Source organism: Meriones unguiculatus, chromosome 10, assembly GCF_030254825.1.
Source record: "Meriones unguiculatus strain TT.TT164.6M chromosome 10, Bangor_MerUng_6.1, whole genome shotgun sequence".
Taxonomy (NCBI): Eukaryota; Metazoa; Chordata; class Mammalia; order Rodentia; family Muridae; genus Meriones; species Meriones unguiculatus.
This window is the reverse complement of record NC_083358.1, coordinates 21,235,031-21,247,402: the sequence shown is the minus strand read 5'-3', so window position 1 is coordinate 21,247,402 and position 12,372 is coordinate 21,235,031. Positions and strand designations below refer to the sequence as shown.

Below are 12,372 nucleotides of genomic sequence, written 5' to 3'. Positions count from 1 at the left end.
GCATTTGGAAGGTCTTGGAGACAGAATGCATTGGGTTCTCAAGAGGAACAGAATTTATAGAACGAGGATTATATATATGGAATTATTAGAATGACTTACAGGATGTGGTCCAGCTAGTCCAACACTCACTGTCTACCAACAGAAGGTCTAAGAATCCAGTAGATGGCCCTCCTGTATACAAAAGACAAGAGGGCTGAGAAAAAAATTAGGAAAACTACACCCTTCACAATAACCACTAATAGCAGAAAGTACCGTGATGTGACTCTGACAAAGCAAGTGAAAGACCTATTTGAAAAAAACTTCAAATCTCTGAAGAAAGAAATTGAAGATACCAGAAGATCTGGAAGGATCTCCCATGCTCATGGATCAGTAGGATTAACATAGTGAAAATGGCCATCCTGCCAAAAGTAATCTACAGATTCAGTGCAATTCCCATCAAAATACCAACACAATTCTTTACAGAACGTGAAAGAAAAATTCTCAGCTTCATATAGAAAAATAAAAAACCCCAAATTGCTAAAACAATCCTGTACAACAACAGATCATCTGGAGGTATCTCTATCCCTGATCTCAAACTGTTCTGCAGAGCACTAGTAACAAAACTGCATGGTACTGGCATAGAAACAAAATGGTGGATCAATGGAATCAATTAGAAGACCCAGAAATAAACCCACACCAACAGGTACTTGATTTTTGACAAAGATGCCAAAACCATACAGTGGAAAAAAGATAGCATCTTCAACAAATGGTGCTGGTCTAACGAGATGTCTACATGTAGAAAAATGCAAATAGATCCATATTTATCACCCTGCACAAACCTAAAGTCCAAATGGATCAAAGACCTCAACATAAAACTAAACACTAATCTGTTAGAAGAAAAAGTGGGGAAGAGCCTTTAACTCATTGGCACAGGAGACAACTTCCTGAACAGAACACCAGTAGCACGGGCTCTAAGATCAACAATCCATAAATGGGACCTCATGAAATTGAAAAGTCTTCTGTAAAGCAAAGGAAACTGTCTGTCATCAGAACAAAATGATAGCCTACAGACTGGGAAAGGATCCTCACCAACCCTATATCTGACAGAGGGCTAAAATCCAGAATGGATAAAGAACTCAATAAGTTAAAAAGCAACAAATCAAGTAATCCAATTAAAAAATGGGGTACAGAGCTAAACAGATGTCTCAGTAGAGGAATATCAAATGGCAGAAAAACACTTAAAGAAATGCTCAATGTCCTTAGTCATCAGGGAAATGCAAATTAAAACCACCCTGAGATTTCACCTTACACCCTGTCAGAATGGCTAAGATCAAAAACTCAAGGGACAACACATGCTGGAGAGGATGTGGAGGAAGGGGAACCCTCCTCCATTGCTGGTGGGAATGTAAACTTGTACAACCACTTTGGAAATCAATCTGGCACTTTCTCAGAAGATTAGGAATAGCGCTACCTCAAGATCCAGCTATACCACTGCTAGGCAGAGTACAAGGAATCTAATGAAATAAGGGGGAGCTAGAAAGACCTGGAGGGGACAGGAGCTCTACAAGGAGAGCAACAGAACCAAAATATCTGTGCACAGGAGTCTTTTCTGAGACTGATACTCCCCCCATGGTCCATTTGTTGAGATAACCTAGAACCCCTGCATAGATGTAGCCCATGGCAGCTCAGTGTCCAAGTGGGTTCCCTAGTAAGGGGAACAGGGCTGTCTCTAACATGAACTCAGTGGCTGTCTCTTTGATCACCTCCCCCTGAGAGGGGAACAGCCTTACCAGTCCACAGAGGTAGATAATGCAGCCAGCCCTGATGAGACCTGATAGGCTAGAGTCAGATGGAAGGGGAGGAGGACCTCCCCAATCAGTGGACATGGGGGAAAAGAGAGAGGGAGGGTAGGATTGGAAGGGATGAGGGAGGGGGCTACGGCTGGGATACAAAGTGAATAAATTGTAATTAATTAAAAAAAAAAAACAGTAGATGTCGGGCACTGTGGCGCATGCCTGTAATCCCAGCACTCAGGGAGGCAGAGGCAGTTGGATCTACAAGTTGAGTCCAGGATAGCCAAGGCTACACAGAGAAACCCTGTCTTGGCAAAAGAAAAAAGAAAGAAAGAATCCAGTAGTTGTTCAGTCCATGAGGATGGATGCCTCAGCTTGCTTTCAGTATTTGCTGGGATCCTGAAGAAGCAGGCTCTAATGCCAGTGGAGGGGTGTACTTGCCAGCCACAGTGAGAGCAAGCAGGCAGAGAGAGCAGGCTTCTTCCATGTCCTTTATACAAGCTGTCACCAAAAGGCATGGCCCAGATTAGAGGTGGATCTTCCCACCTCAAAAGAATAGACTAAAAGTGGGTCTTCCCACTTGAAATGATTTTTCAGTTAACAGAATTTCTCACAGGCATACCCAGCTGCTTAAGTTTTAATTCCAGGTGTGGTATAGTGACAACTAAAAATAGCCATCACACAGGGAAATCAGGAGTTCAGGACTAGCCTCAGCTAGACAGACTAATCTGGGCTACATGAGCCCTCTCTGGGAAAAAAAAAATCCATAAATAAAATGAGTGCACTATGGTCCGAGAGCCTGGGGTCATGACTGGCCTCATGGTTGAGGGAGTTCTTACATCTCTCCACTTTTTCAGCCCTTCTGTTGGCACTCCTCTTGCTGGTGAGAAAGAAGAGAAAGGTCAAAGAGCCCCTTCTCCTCCCGGAGGACGACACTCGTGACAACGTCTTCTATTATGGTGAAGAGGGTGGTGGCGAAGAGGACCAGGTGGGTCACTGGAGGGGTTGGGTGGTAGGTGTGGGTGTCCCCAAGGCCCGTGATGGGGATAGCTGGGTCATCTCACAACCTCAGTTATGTTGACTAGCCCTGGCAGAAGCATCAGTCTCTAATGCCATAGTCTCTTTGTCCTGGCTAAGTGGCTCTCAACTGTACCCTTAATTTGGAAAAAGAGGAGACAATAGAATTGAGGGACTTCTGGGGTCTCTGGCCCCCTCCAGAGCATCAGAAAGATGACATGTGACCGCTGGAAAGCTGTGCACATCCTTGACCCGGGGTTCCCTTTTGTTTTCATACAGGACTATGACATCACCCAGCTCCACCGGGGGCTGGAGGCCAGGCCTGAGGTGGTTCTCCGCAATGATGTGGCACCAACCTTCATCCCCACACCCATGTACCGTCCCCGGCCAGCCAACCCAGATGAAATTGGCAACTTCATCATTGAGGTGAGACGTGACAGCCTAACCCAGAACAGCTCTGAGTCTAGCACGGGTAGCATGGGAGAACGGACAGGAAGAAGTGGCTTGCTGTGCGAGCCTGGCAATAGTTTATCCCTGGAATCCACTGTGGTAGGGGAGATCGGACTCCCTAACGTTGTCTTCTGATCTTCACACACACACACACACACACACACACACACACACCACTGCGGCCATCATCATCGATCGCCATCTTTAACTTCAAAATTGGCTGGTCAGCTGGCATGGAGTCAGAGTGATGGGCAGCAGGCCTCAGCCCCGACTTCCACCCTCTGTTGCTGTCTTCTGCAGAGATGGAAACAGAACTGCTTGCTTCTCTTGCCTGTTGGAATTAGTCCAGCAGCGAGCTTTCTCTGGCTTTGTTAGGAAGGGTGCTGCACCAGAACACAGGTGCTCACATCTGGAGACATTGCTCAGGAGAGCCGATTCAGAAAAGATGGTTTGGGCCTCTTTGTTACATGCAAATTCTGTCTTAATTAATCCTGTCTTTGCAAATATGGAAACAATATCCAACCATCTGTCGATAGTTTTGTATGTATTGGGTTTCAGAGAAAGCCACATAAACCTCTCAGTCACTGATCTCAGTCAGCTATGGATGGTTTATTGAACACACGCCCGAGACTGATCATGATCAGGGACACAGCCCAGACTCAGGCTGAACTGTGATACTGAGTGCTTCTCAGAGTTAGCTTACAAAGGCAAAAACCACAATTAGCTCATACAGGGCCTGGACAGTGGAACAAGTGGTTCTAGCTAACCTTGAAAGTGTGCCTGGCAACTGGGGCCAGCTGTGCTTATGGTTGGGGAATTTCCAGAAACAGCAAGGCCACAGAGTTTCTCATTGAACATAAACAGAATTTAAAAGTCAGCAGTGAGCTGAGATGATATGGCTGGTCAGCCTGAAACAAAATGCCTATAGTTACGCCAAAAGGAGCAGGCCTCGGCAGTATGTACTCAATTTCATTTCTCAAAAGCCATGGGAGCATTGCCATGTTACAGATAGGAAATAGGCATATAGCAGTTGAGAGATTTGCCCAGGGTCTCAAAACTGGAGAGTATAGTGGTCTCGCTTGATCTGTCTGGCTTCAAAGTCATGCTCTTTGCTCACTGGCTTGGGATGACCTGAGCCACTATGCTAAATACTTCCTATGCATTATTTAATTTCAACTTTCAAAGCCTTGGGAGCAGAGGCCAGGCAGGCTTTCCCTGAGGTGGAAGCAGGGGTCTGGGGACAGAGGCCAAGCAGCAGATGCAGTGGTTTTGCCAGAACCCAGGCAGCTGGCAAGGGTCAGCAAGGGTCGCCATCCTGCCATGCTAACTGCTGGTCTCTGTTGCCCTAGAACCTGAAGGCTGCCAATACGGACCCGACTGCCCCACCCTACGACTCCCTGCTGGTGTTTGACTATGAGGGCAGCGGCTCTGATGCCGCCTCCCTGAGCTCCCTCACCTCCTCAGCCTCCGACCAGGACCAGGACTACAACTACCTTAACGAGTGGGGAAGTAGATTCAAAAAACTGGCCGACATGTACGGTGGCGGGGAAGATGAGTAGGCGGGCCGCCAAGCTATCCAGGCAGAAACGAAAGATCGGGTCACAGCAGCATCTCACGGAGCCTCCTCTACAGCGAGGACTTGGAGCTTCTCAGGAAGCGGCCTGCTTAGTATACTGCGCCTGACAGGAAGGCTGGACCGGAAGCCTTTCAGATGGAAGGATGTGACGCAGACTCCAACACTGATCCCTCAGCCAAGGCTGGGCCCCTCTCAGAGGCAGAATTCCTAGAGGTCTCCCACACGACGCTCAGGGCTGACTTGCTCTGCTGCCCTTGCTGACTTTCCCCTCTCCTTAGAAAGAGGCCTCTTAACTGCAGCCATTTTTTTTTTAATGCAGTGTTCGAAAAGAGGCTGGGGGAGGGGCACCTGTGTCCCCTCAGACCCTCCAAAAGAGAATCTTACAGGGCTCGTTGGCCCTGGTACATTTCTCTGATCTCTAGGCCTTCAGGCCTCACATTGGAATGGATCACTGCTTTTTTTTTTACTCGGTATGTCTAAGTTGTCTTGTATTTTTTATTTTCCCCGTTGCGTGCCGTAGATGGAGAGTGATGACAATCGTGTAAATGTACCAGAATTTTTTTTATTAAATGAACTTTTTCCCAGAGGTGTTAGGGGAGTGGAGTTAAAACAAAGACTCGTCTTAATTCTCGCATCATGCATTATATGAAGCCTTCAGTTTGGTGGTTTTAGACTTTTTGAAAATGCCCTCACTTCTCCCCCAACTTCTCCCTTGTGGTAGGTATGTTCAGAATTTGCTTACATGCGCTGCGGGCTCAGCCAGTCTCAGGGCCGGAAGGTGGATGTGGTGCGAGGTGCGGAAACAGGCCAGAGATGGGATACGGACCTCCCTACCCTGCAGTTTCAGAGCCAAGAGGGAACCACACTCAACTTCCTTCTTGGAACTCAGTGGCACAAGCTATAATTACAGCACTTGGGAGGTGAGATCAGGAGGTCAGTGTCGAGGAGGATTGGGGAGGGAAAAGAAGGATCATGGGAGCTGGGTGTCACACACCTGTAATCTCTGCACTCAGAGAGGCAGTGGCAGGTGGATCTCTGTGAGGCCAGCCTGGTCTACAAAGTGAGTCCAGGACAGCCAAGGCTACACAGAGAAACCCTTCTCAAAAAAAAAAAAAAAAAAAAAGGAAAGAAAAAGATCTTGGGTGGTATATGTCTATAGTCCAAGCACTTGGGAGGCTGAAGCGCATTTCAAATTGTAGGTTTGGAAATCAGCCTGGGTTACATATCAAGACTCTGTCTCAGAAAACAAAAGTGCTTTCCAGGACAGACGGAGCTCTGTGGTGAGACCGTGTCACAAACAAACAAATGGCTTTTACGGTTGAAAGAACTGATAACCCGCCCCATGGTGAATGTTTTCCAAGCCTCACAGACATCCTCTGAGGGGACTTTCCTGCATTAAAGAGTGACTTCTTTGTGGGATTTTTTTTTTTTTTGCTTTGTTTTGTTCTTAAATTATATGTCAGAATGAAGCAAAACAGGAAATTACAGAATTCATTCAGAGTGTTGGTCTTATTAGAATAAACTAGAATTTTCCCAACACTACTGGGGCAAGAAAGCAGAAGTCAGAATGCTATCTTTAAAGTGAAATCCAAAATTGTTCTTTTTTTGTTAAGTCTACCGCTTGTGTGCCTGGTTCCCCCTTCGCCCAAGGAGGCACCAGAAGGAAGTGTTGGATCCCTTGGAACAAGGGCTTGGGGCAAGGGGCTCCTAAAGGCAAAAACCATACCCTGAGCTGTTGTTTGGCAGCTGCAGGGGAGGTTTTACGAAAGCAGGCAGTTTAACAGAAGCCAAGATAAATTAGCCAGTGTATCTTAGAGTAGAGTTGGGTGGTTTTCCGTGGGATTCTCCATGAAGGAGGTCAAATTGCAGTCAAATCTAAAATGGCCTTCTCAAAAAATAGGAGCTGGAGGAACCTCTGTATTGTCCTGTCACATTGGGACCTGAACACTGGTGCTCTTAATTGCCAGGACCATCGCTCCAGCTCCAGGAGTTCCTGGACCTAGACGCTCCAGCTGTCACCTGATGACCAGCATGCTGGGTGGGGAGCCTCCCCTGAGTTACGCAGACCCCAGTTGACTGGGGTGCATGCGCAGGTTTGACATCAAGGCTGACAATTTATGTCACCGGATAAAGAAATGAAACAGGAATTGAGGGGTTAGTGAGGTGGCTCAGCAGGTGAAGGTGCTTGCCACCAGGTCTGACAAACTGACTCATCACAGGTTGAGTCTCCTAAGTTGTCCTGTGGAACTTCTCACACATGCATACCAGCTAATAAAAATATAATAAAAAGTAGTTAAGGAAATTAGGTAGGTTTCTCACCTGTCCTTGATCTGTTTGTAACTTAGCCCTCAGACCCAGGCTGTTCCTGCTTTTGAACCCCTTTGCCCACCATCGCCCTGGTTCTCTCGTTGATAAGCGGGTGTGGAAGGATAGGGTGTCCCAGCCACTCACACCTGCTGCCCCTTATCTTTAACTCCCCTCTCGGACTGAATGAAGCAGGGAACTCCTACCTGCAGCTTCAGCTAGCCACAAAACTAAAGCCACTGTTCGGCCCGGCTTCTCCCCAGGGGACTTGTGGAGGGTGTCAGAGGAGGAGTGGATTTCACAGCCAAGTCTGGCTTCTGTGAAAGAATCTAGGCTCCTTTGGCGATGGAGAAACAGTCACGGGCCCGAGTAGCTGGGAAGAGCAGGCGTGACTAGGTGGTTAGGGTGTGTGCCGAACTGTTTTGCTGTGACTACGCTTCTCATCTGCAAAATGAGATCGAGGACCTGGGGTCATTAGGTTCCCTAACAGGAAACCAGAGGCTGATGACCCAAATTCTCTAATCTCTGGGATCCAGAGAAATGACTTCCCAAAGTTGATCCCACACACATGAACATACAAGCTTTAAAAAAAAAAAAAAATCTTAAAAACATTTTCAGAACTAAGTCGCCATCTCTCTTCCTGGTGAGTAGTAATCACATACACCTGATAGCCATTAGTCGTGCTAATGAGGGCTGCCTGGGCGTTTGCTAATCGTTTACATTTTGTAGTTCGGTCCACTCTGTGTGTCCTCCAGTGTTTACCCGTGAGTTGCACCCACATTTTGTATCACGATTTTGAGTAACAGCTTGGGGGCCACTTTGTTGTCTCCATTGCACCCAGTTTAATACTGATTTGCTCTCCCCACCATCTGTGAACGGAAATTCTGGGGGTTTATTTTGTTTCTAACAACAATGTCAACCAGTCCAGGGCATGCATGTCTCTGGAGGCTCCAGAGCCGCCTTCAGTCTGGTGATGAGAGCTGGGGATGCAGTTCTGGCATCAGGGCTCAACCTGGGATGACTAAACTGAAAAGACCTCTTGGGTCCATTCTCTTCATGTATCAGATCTCTCCCCAGACTTCTAAGAAGCCCAAGAGGGAGGGAAAAAATGAAGATGCTGTCTTTTTTCCATTGAATAGTTTTGGCTTCTTTGTCAAAAATCGAGTGTGTGGGTTTGTTTCTGGGTCTTCTATTCGGTTCCATTGATCCTCCTTTCTGTTTTTATGCCAATACCATGCAGTTTTTATTACTATTGCTCTGTAGTACAGCTTGAGATCGGGGATGGAGATACCTCCAGATGATCTGTTGTTGTACAGGATTGTTTTGGAGATTCTGGTTTTTTGTTTCTCCATATGAAGCTGAGAATCTTTTTTTCAAGGTCTGTAAAGAATTGAGTTGGTATTTTGATAGGAATTGCATTGAATCTGTAGATTGCTTTTGGCAGGATGGCCATTTTCACACTGTTAAGGATGGATGTGATGGCACAGACCAAAGATCCTAGTCAGGGAAGGCAAGGCTGGAGGGGTGAGAGTTCAGAGGCTGAGGCTTCATGGGGAGACCCTCTCAAACAATAGCAAAACAAAACCCAAGAGCTTTCCTGTGAGAGGGGTCTTAGGTTCCCCGAGACCTGCCTCCTCAGCATCCTCCTCCCAGTCCTATGAACTCCCCTCACCCCAAGTGAGTGCAGCAGCCTTTCACCTTGTGGCTGACCTAAGCAATGTTTTGCCTTACTTTTCCCCCTCCATCGGGTGCAGGTAATTCTGCGTGCCCAGTCACTGCATGGCCTGAGAAGGGTTTTAAGGTTTTAAGGCCCAAGTAGAGAACTATGGCCAGACGTCCAGCCGAGTCAGGGACTGTCCGTGAGGTCAGCTGGGTGGCAGTCGCCCTTGAAAGCCCCACGAGCAGCCTAGTTTGGCTCTCACTAGGGAGCTCTATGGGCCAGTTCCCCACAAACCAAAAGCTTCCTTCCCACCTCCCATCCAACGTTTCTTTCTTCCTTAAAAAAATATATTTTTATGTAGATGAGTGATCTGTCTTCACATACACCAGAAGAGGGCATCAGCTCCCACTTCAGATGGTTGTGAGCCACCATGTGGTTGCTAGGAATTGAATTCAGTTGAACTCAGCCTCTGGAAGAGCAGCCAGTGCTCTTAACCATTGAGCCATCTCTTCAGTTCCCCCTCCCCCTTTTTCAAGGTGGGGTTTCTCTCTTTTAGCCTTGGCAGTCCTGGAATGCACTCTAGACCAGGCTGGCCTCGAAATCACTGAGATCCATCTGCCTCTGCCTCCGGAGTGCCAGGATTAAAGGTGTGCGCCACCACCACCCAGCCCATCCAACTTTTCTAAGGAGGTATGGTTCAGAGGCCAAATTCACCTGCTGCACTTCTGGATAAAGCCTTGGGCAAATTGCTTCAGCTCTCTGTGCCCCATTTTTTCCTTTTGCCAATGGGGTGAGTAACCAAGTTTTCATCCAGGAAGTGGTCAAAAGGGTGCCGGTTATGGGAGGGCTGTGTGAGGGTAATGCTGACACTGATGCGGGAGACTGACGGAGTGGCAGTCAGAGTGGCAGGCCTCGATACACATCCATATACTCAGGGAACCTGCCTGGAAGGTAGGCTTCCCGAAAACTCTCAGACTGCTAGAGACATCCCATCCCCAGTTGCTGTGGCTGTCCCAAAGGACAGTTTTCTTCCCTCCCAGCAGAGGGTGCGATTCTCCAAACCACAGCTGTAGCGCACGTTTGCAGCCCGGCTTGGCGGGGCCCATAGAAAGGCCCATGGCTGAGGCATACCTAATATGGAAGTCTGCTTGTGAAGACGGCTCTGCCTGCACAGAGCACACGCTCGGTAAATACTTGCTGAATCACTGAACGAACAGGCTCTCCGATGGAGGAGGCACCATCCTCAGATGGGGATGGTGGCTGTCCATATTTATTGGGCTGTGATTGGCTATAACCTTTACCAGAGTCAGTTACACCCCCACAAACCTGTTGGGCAGGCAGAGAGAGCTTTTTATGGTTTCCTCTTTAAAAGGAAATTGAAGACCAGAGAGATGGCCCAGTGGTTAAGAGCACAGCACGAAGGTATTGCTCCTGCAGAAGATCCAAGTTCAATTTCAAGCAACCAGGAGGTCATTTACAACTGTCGGGCTTCAGACCTGGACAAACAGCTCAAGTGCCTTTTCAACCTGACCTCCAGGTTCTCCCAGCATCCCTGGGTCTGAACTACTCAGCCCAGGAGCCAGCCGAGCCTCACTACCGCAGAGGCTCTGCACTCTACAATCCAGACATTTTGGTTCCCTCTTCTCCAACTCCACCTCCTCCTCCTCTTCCTCCTTTTCTGTATGTCCTCTTCCCTCTCCTCTCTCTTTGTGCACCTTTGCCCCTCCCCCTGTGTGTTGGTAGAGAGCTGCTCCCAATAAGCCTGTGTTCATATACTTTAGCTTGTCTTGCATTAGATTATACTGCCAATCAATAACGTTTATCAACAACCATTCGTGATTCAAGTTCCAAGGGGACTCAAAGCCCTCTTCTGAGTTACATGGGCACCGCATGCCCAGGGTGCACAAACATACATGCCAGCAGAACATTTGTACACATAAAATAATAAAAGGAATAAATGTAAAACAAAAGAAAAAAAAAGGAAATCGAGAGTCAGAACATTGAGAGTTAGGACTAGTTCTGGGCTGGGCATGGTGGCATTCTGGGGTGAGTGCCTGTAATCTCAGCACTTGAGAGGAAAACTGAGCCAGGAATTCCAAATTCCAGATCAGCCTGATCTATACAGAACAACAAGGAAAGAGGGACAGTGGAGACAGTTTCAGATCCAGTTTTCCTGGATCCCCAGAGATGGGCTTTCTATGTTTCCTTAAAGGACGGTGTCTTATGTATCCCAGGCTTGTCCGGAATTCAAATTTGAACTCAGAATGTACCCTTCAACCCCTGTTCTCCTGTCTCACCCTCCCAAATGCCAAGATAACAGGAATGTGCCACCATACCTAGTTTATGAAGCGCTGTAACTGAACCTAAAGATTCTTGAGTGCCAGGGCAACATTCTACCAACTAAGGTAACTCCCTAGCCCTCTTTTTATCAGTAAGAATGAAACCTCCCAGCCAGGCATGGTGGCACATGCCTGTAATCCCAGCACTCAGAGAGGCAGAGGCAAAAGGACGGCTGTGAGTTCCAGGCCAGCCTGGTCTACAGAGTGAGTTCCAGGACAGCCAAGGCTACAGAGAAACTCTGCCTTGGGGAAAAACAAACTTTGTCAGGCATGATGGCAAATATACTTAACCCCAGCACCCTAGGAGGCAGAGACAAGCAGATCTCTGTGAGTTCGAGGCCAGCCTCGTCTACAAAGTAAGTTCCAGCCAGGGCTAAAACCCTGTCTTGAAAAACCAAAACCAACCAACCAACAAAATCAAGGTTGTGGTTCCTGAAGAACAACATCCAACTGAGCTGCCTCCTGGCCTACACTCAAAGGTAGAACACTTGCCCGGTATGCAGAGGGTCACACCAAGGCCATCCCACCCTGCTGGAGGTTACAGCTAGGGCCAAAGGGCAGGTGTGAGGGACTTGCATGGCCCTCAGATGTCACCGTGGTCCTCTGTCACCTGGATGTGGGACTCCACGCCCTACATCAGCCTCCATCCTCTCCTGGGGCCCTTTGAGTGTATTGGATATTATGCCAGGGCTTCTGTATTCATTCATGGAACCGACTATTTATTGATCACACTTGTTCTATGCCAAGTACCATTGTTGGTGATGGAGAAAGGGAAGAAAAAAATCAGTAAGCAGCTAAAAATCCAAACTATGACACGTCGGGGAGCTCTGGGCAAAAATATGTGGAGGGGTTTGATGCGGTGTTATGCTGGTACTTTGATGGTGGGCTGGACGGAGGAGGATCAGGTGTTCAAGGCCAGCCTAGGCTACATACTATATAGAGAGTTTGTGGCTAGCCTGGGCTGCATGAGACTGTGTCTCATAAAAATGAAGTGTGCAGGGCTTACTGTGCAGCAGAAGGCAAGCCTGAGGAGGAGAGAGAGTTGAGATAGGGCAAAGGGGAAAGGGGCTGGAGTGAGGAGTCAGTTCTAGCTCCAGAGAAGGCCTGCTGAGTGAGTGAGTGAAGGGATGGAGCTCACGAACACATGTCTCAGTGTGAGGAACAGAAAGTGAAAGCTCCATTCAGACCGGATTAGCGGGGTTCAGTGGAGCAAGGCCAGCATGTCTGTAGCACAAGAGCCAGAGTGGTAGGAAG

At 47.9% G+C, this 12,372-nt stretch overlaps 1 protein-coding gene across 3 annotated transcripts in view; it reads left to right on the top strand.

Annotated features, from left to right (window-relative positions):
- Positions 1-5,401, top strand: part of Cdh3 (cadherin 3) — a 45,727-nt gene extending 40,326 nt beyond the window's left edge. For all 3 annotated transcript variants that reach the window (XM_021632471.2, XM_021632462.2, XM_060392027.1), the window contains 3 exons: positions 2,630-2,760; positions 3,069-3,215; positions 4,589-5,401. In XM_021632471.2, coding sequence (XP_021488146.1) covers positions 2,630-2,760; positions 3,069-3,215; positions 4,589-4,798 — 488 coding nt within the window. In that variant the 3' untranslated portion in view covers positions 4,799-5,401. The remainder of the gene's footprint in view (positions 1-2,629; positions 2,761-3,068; positions 3,216-4,588) is intronic.
- Positions 5,402-12,372: the final 6,971 nt, after the last annotated feature.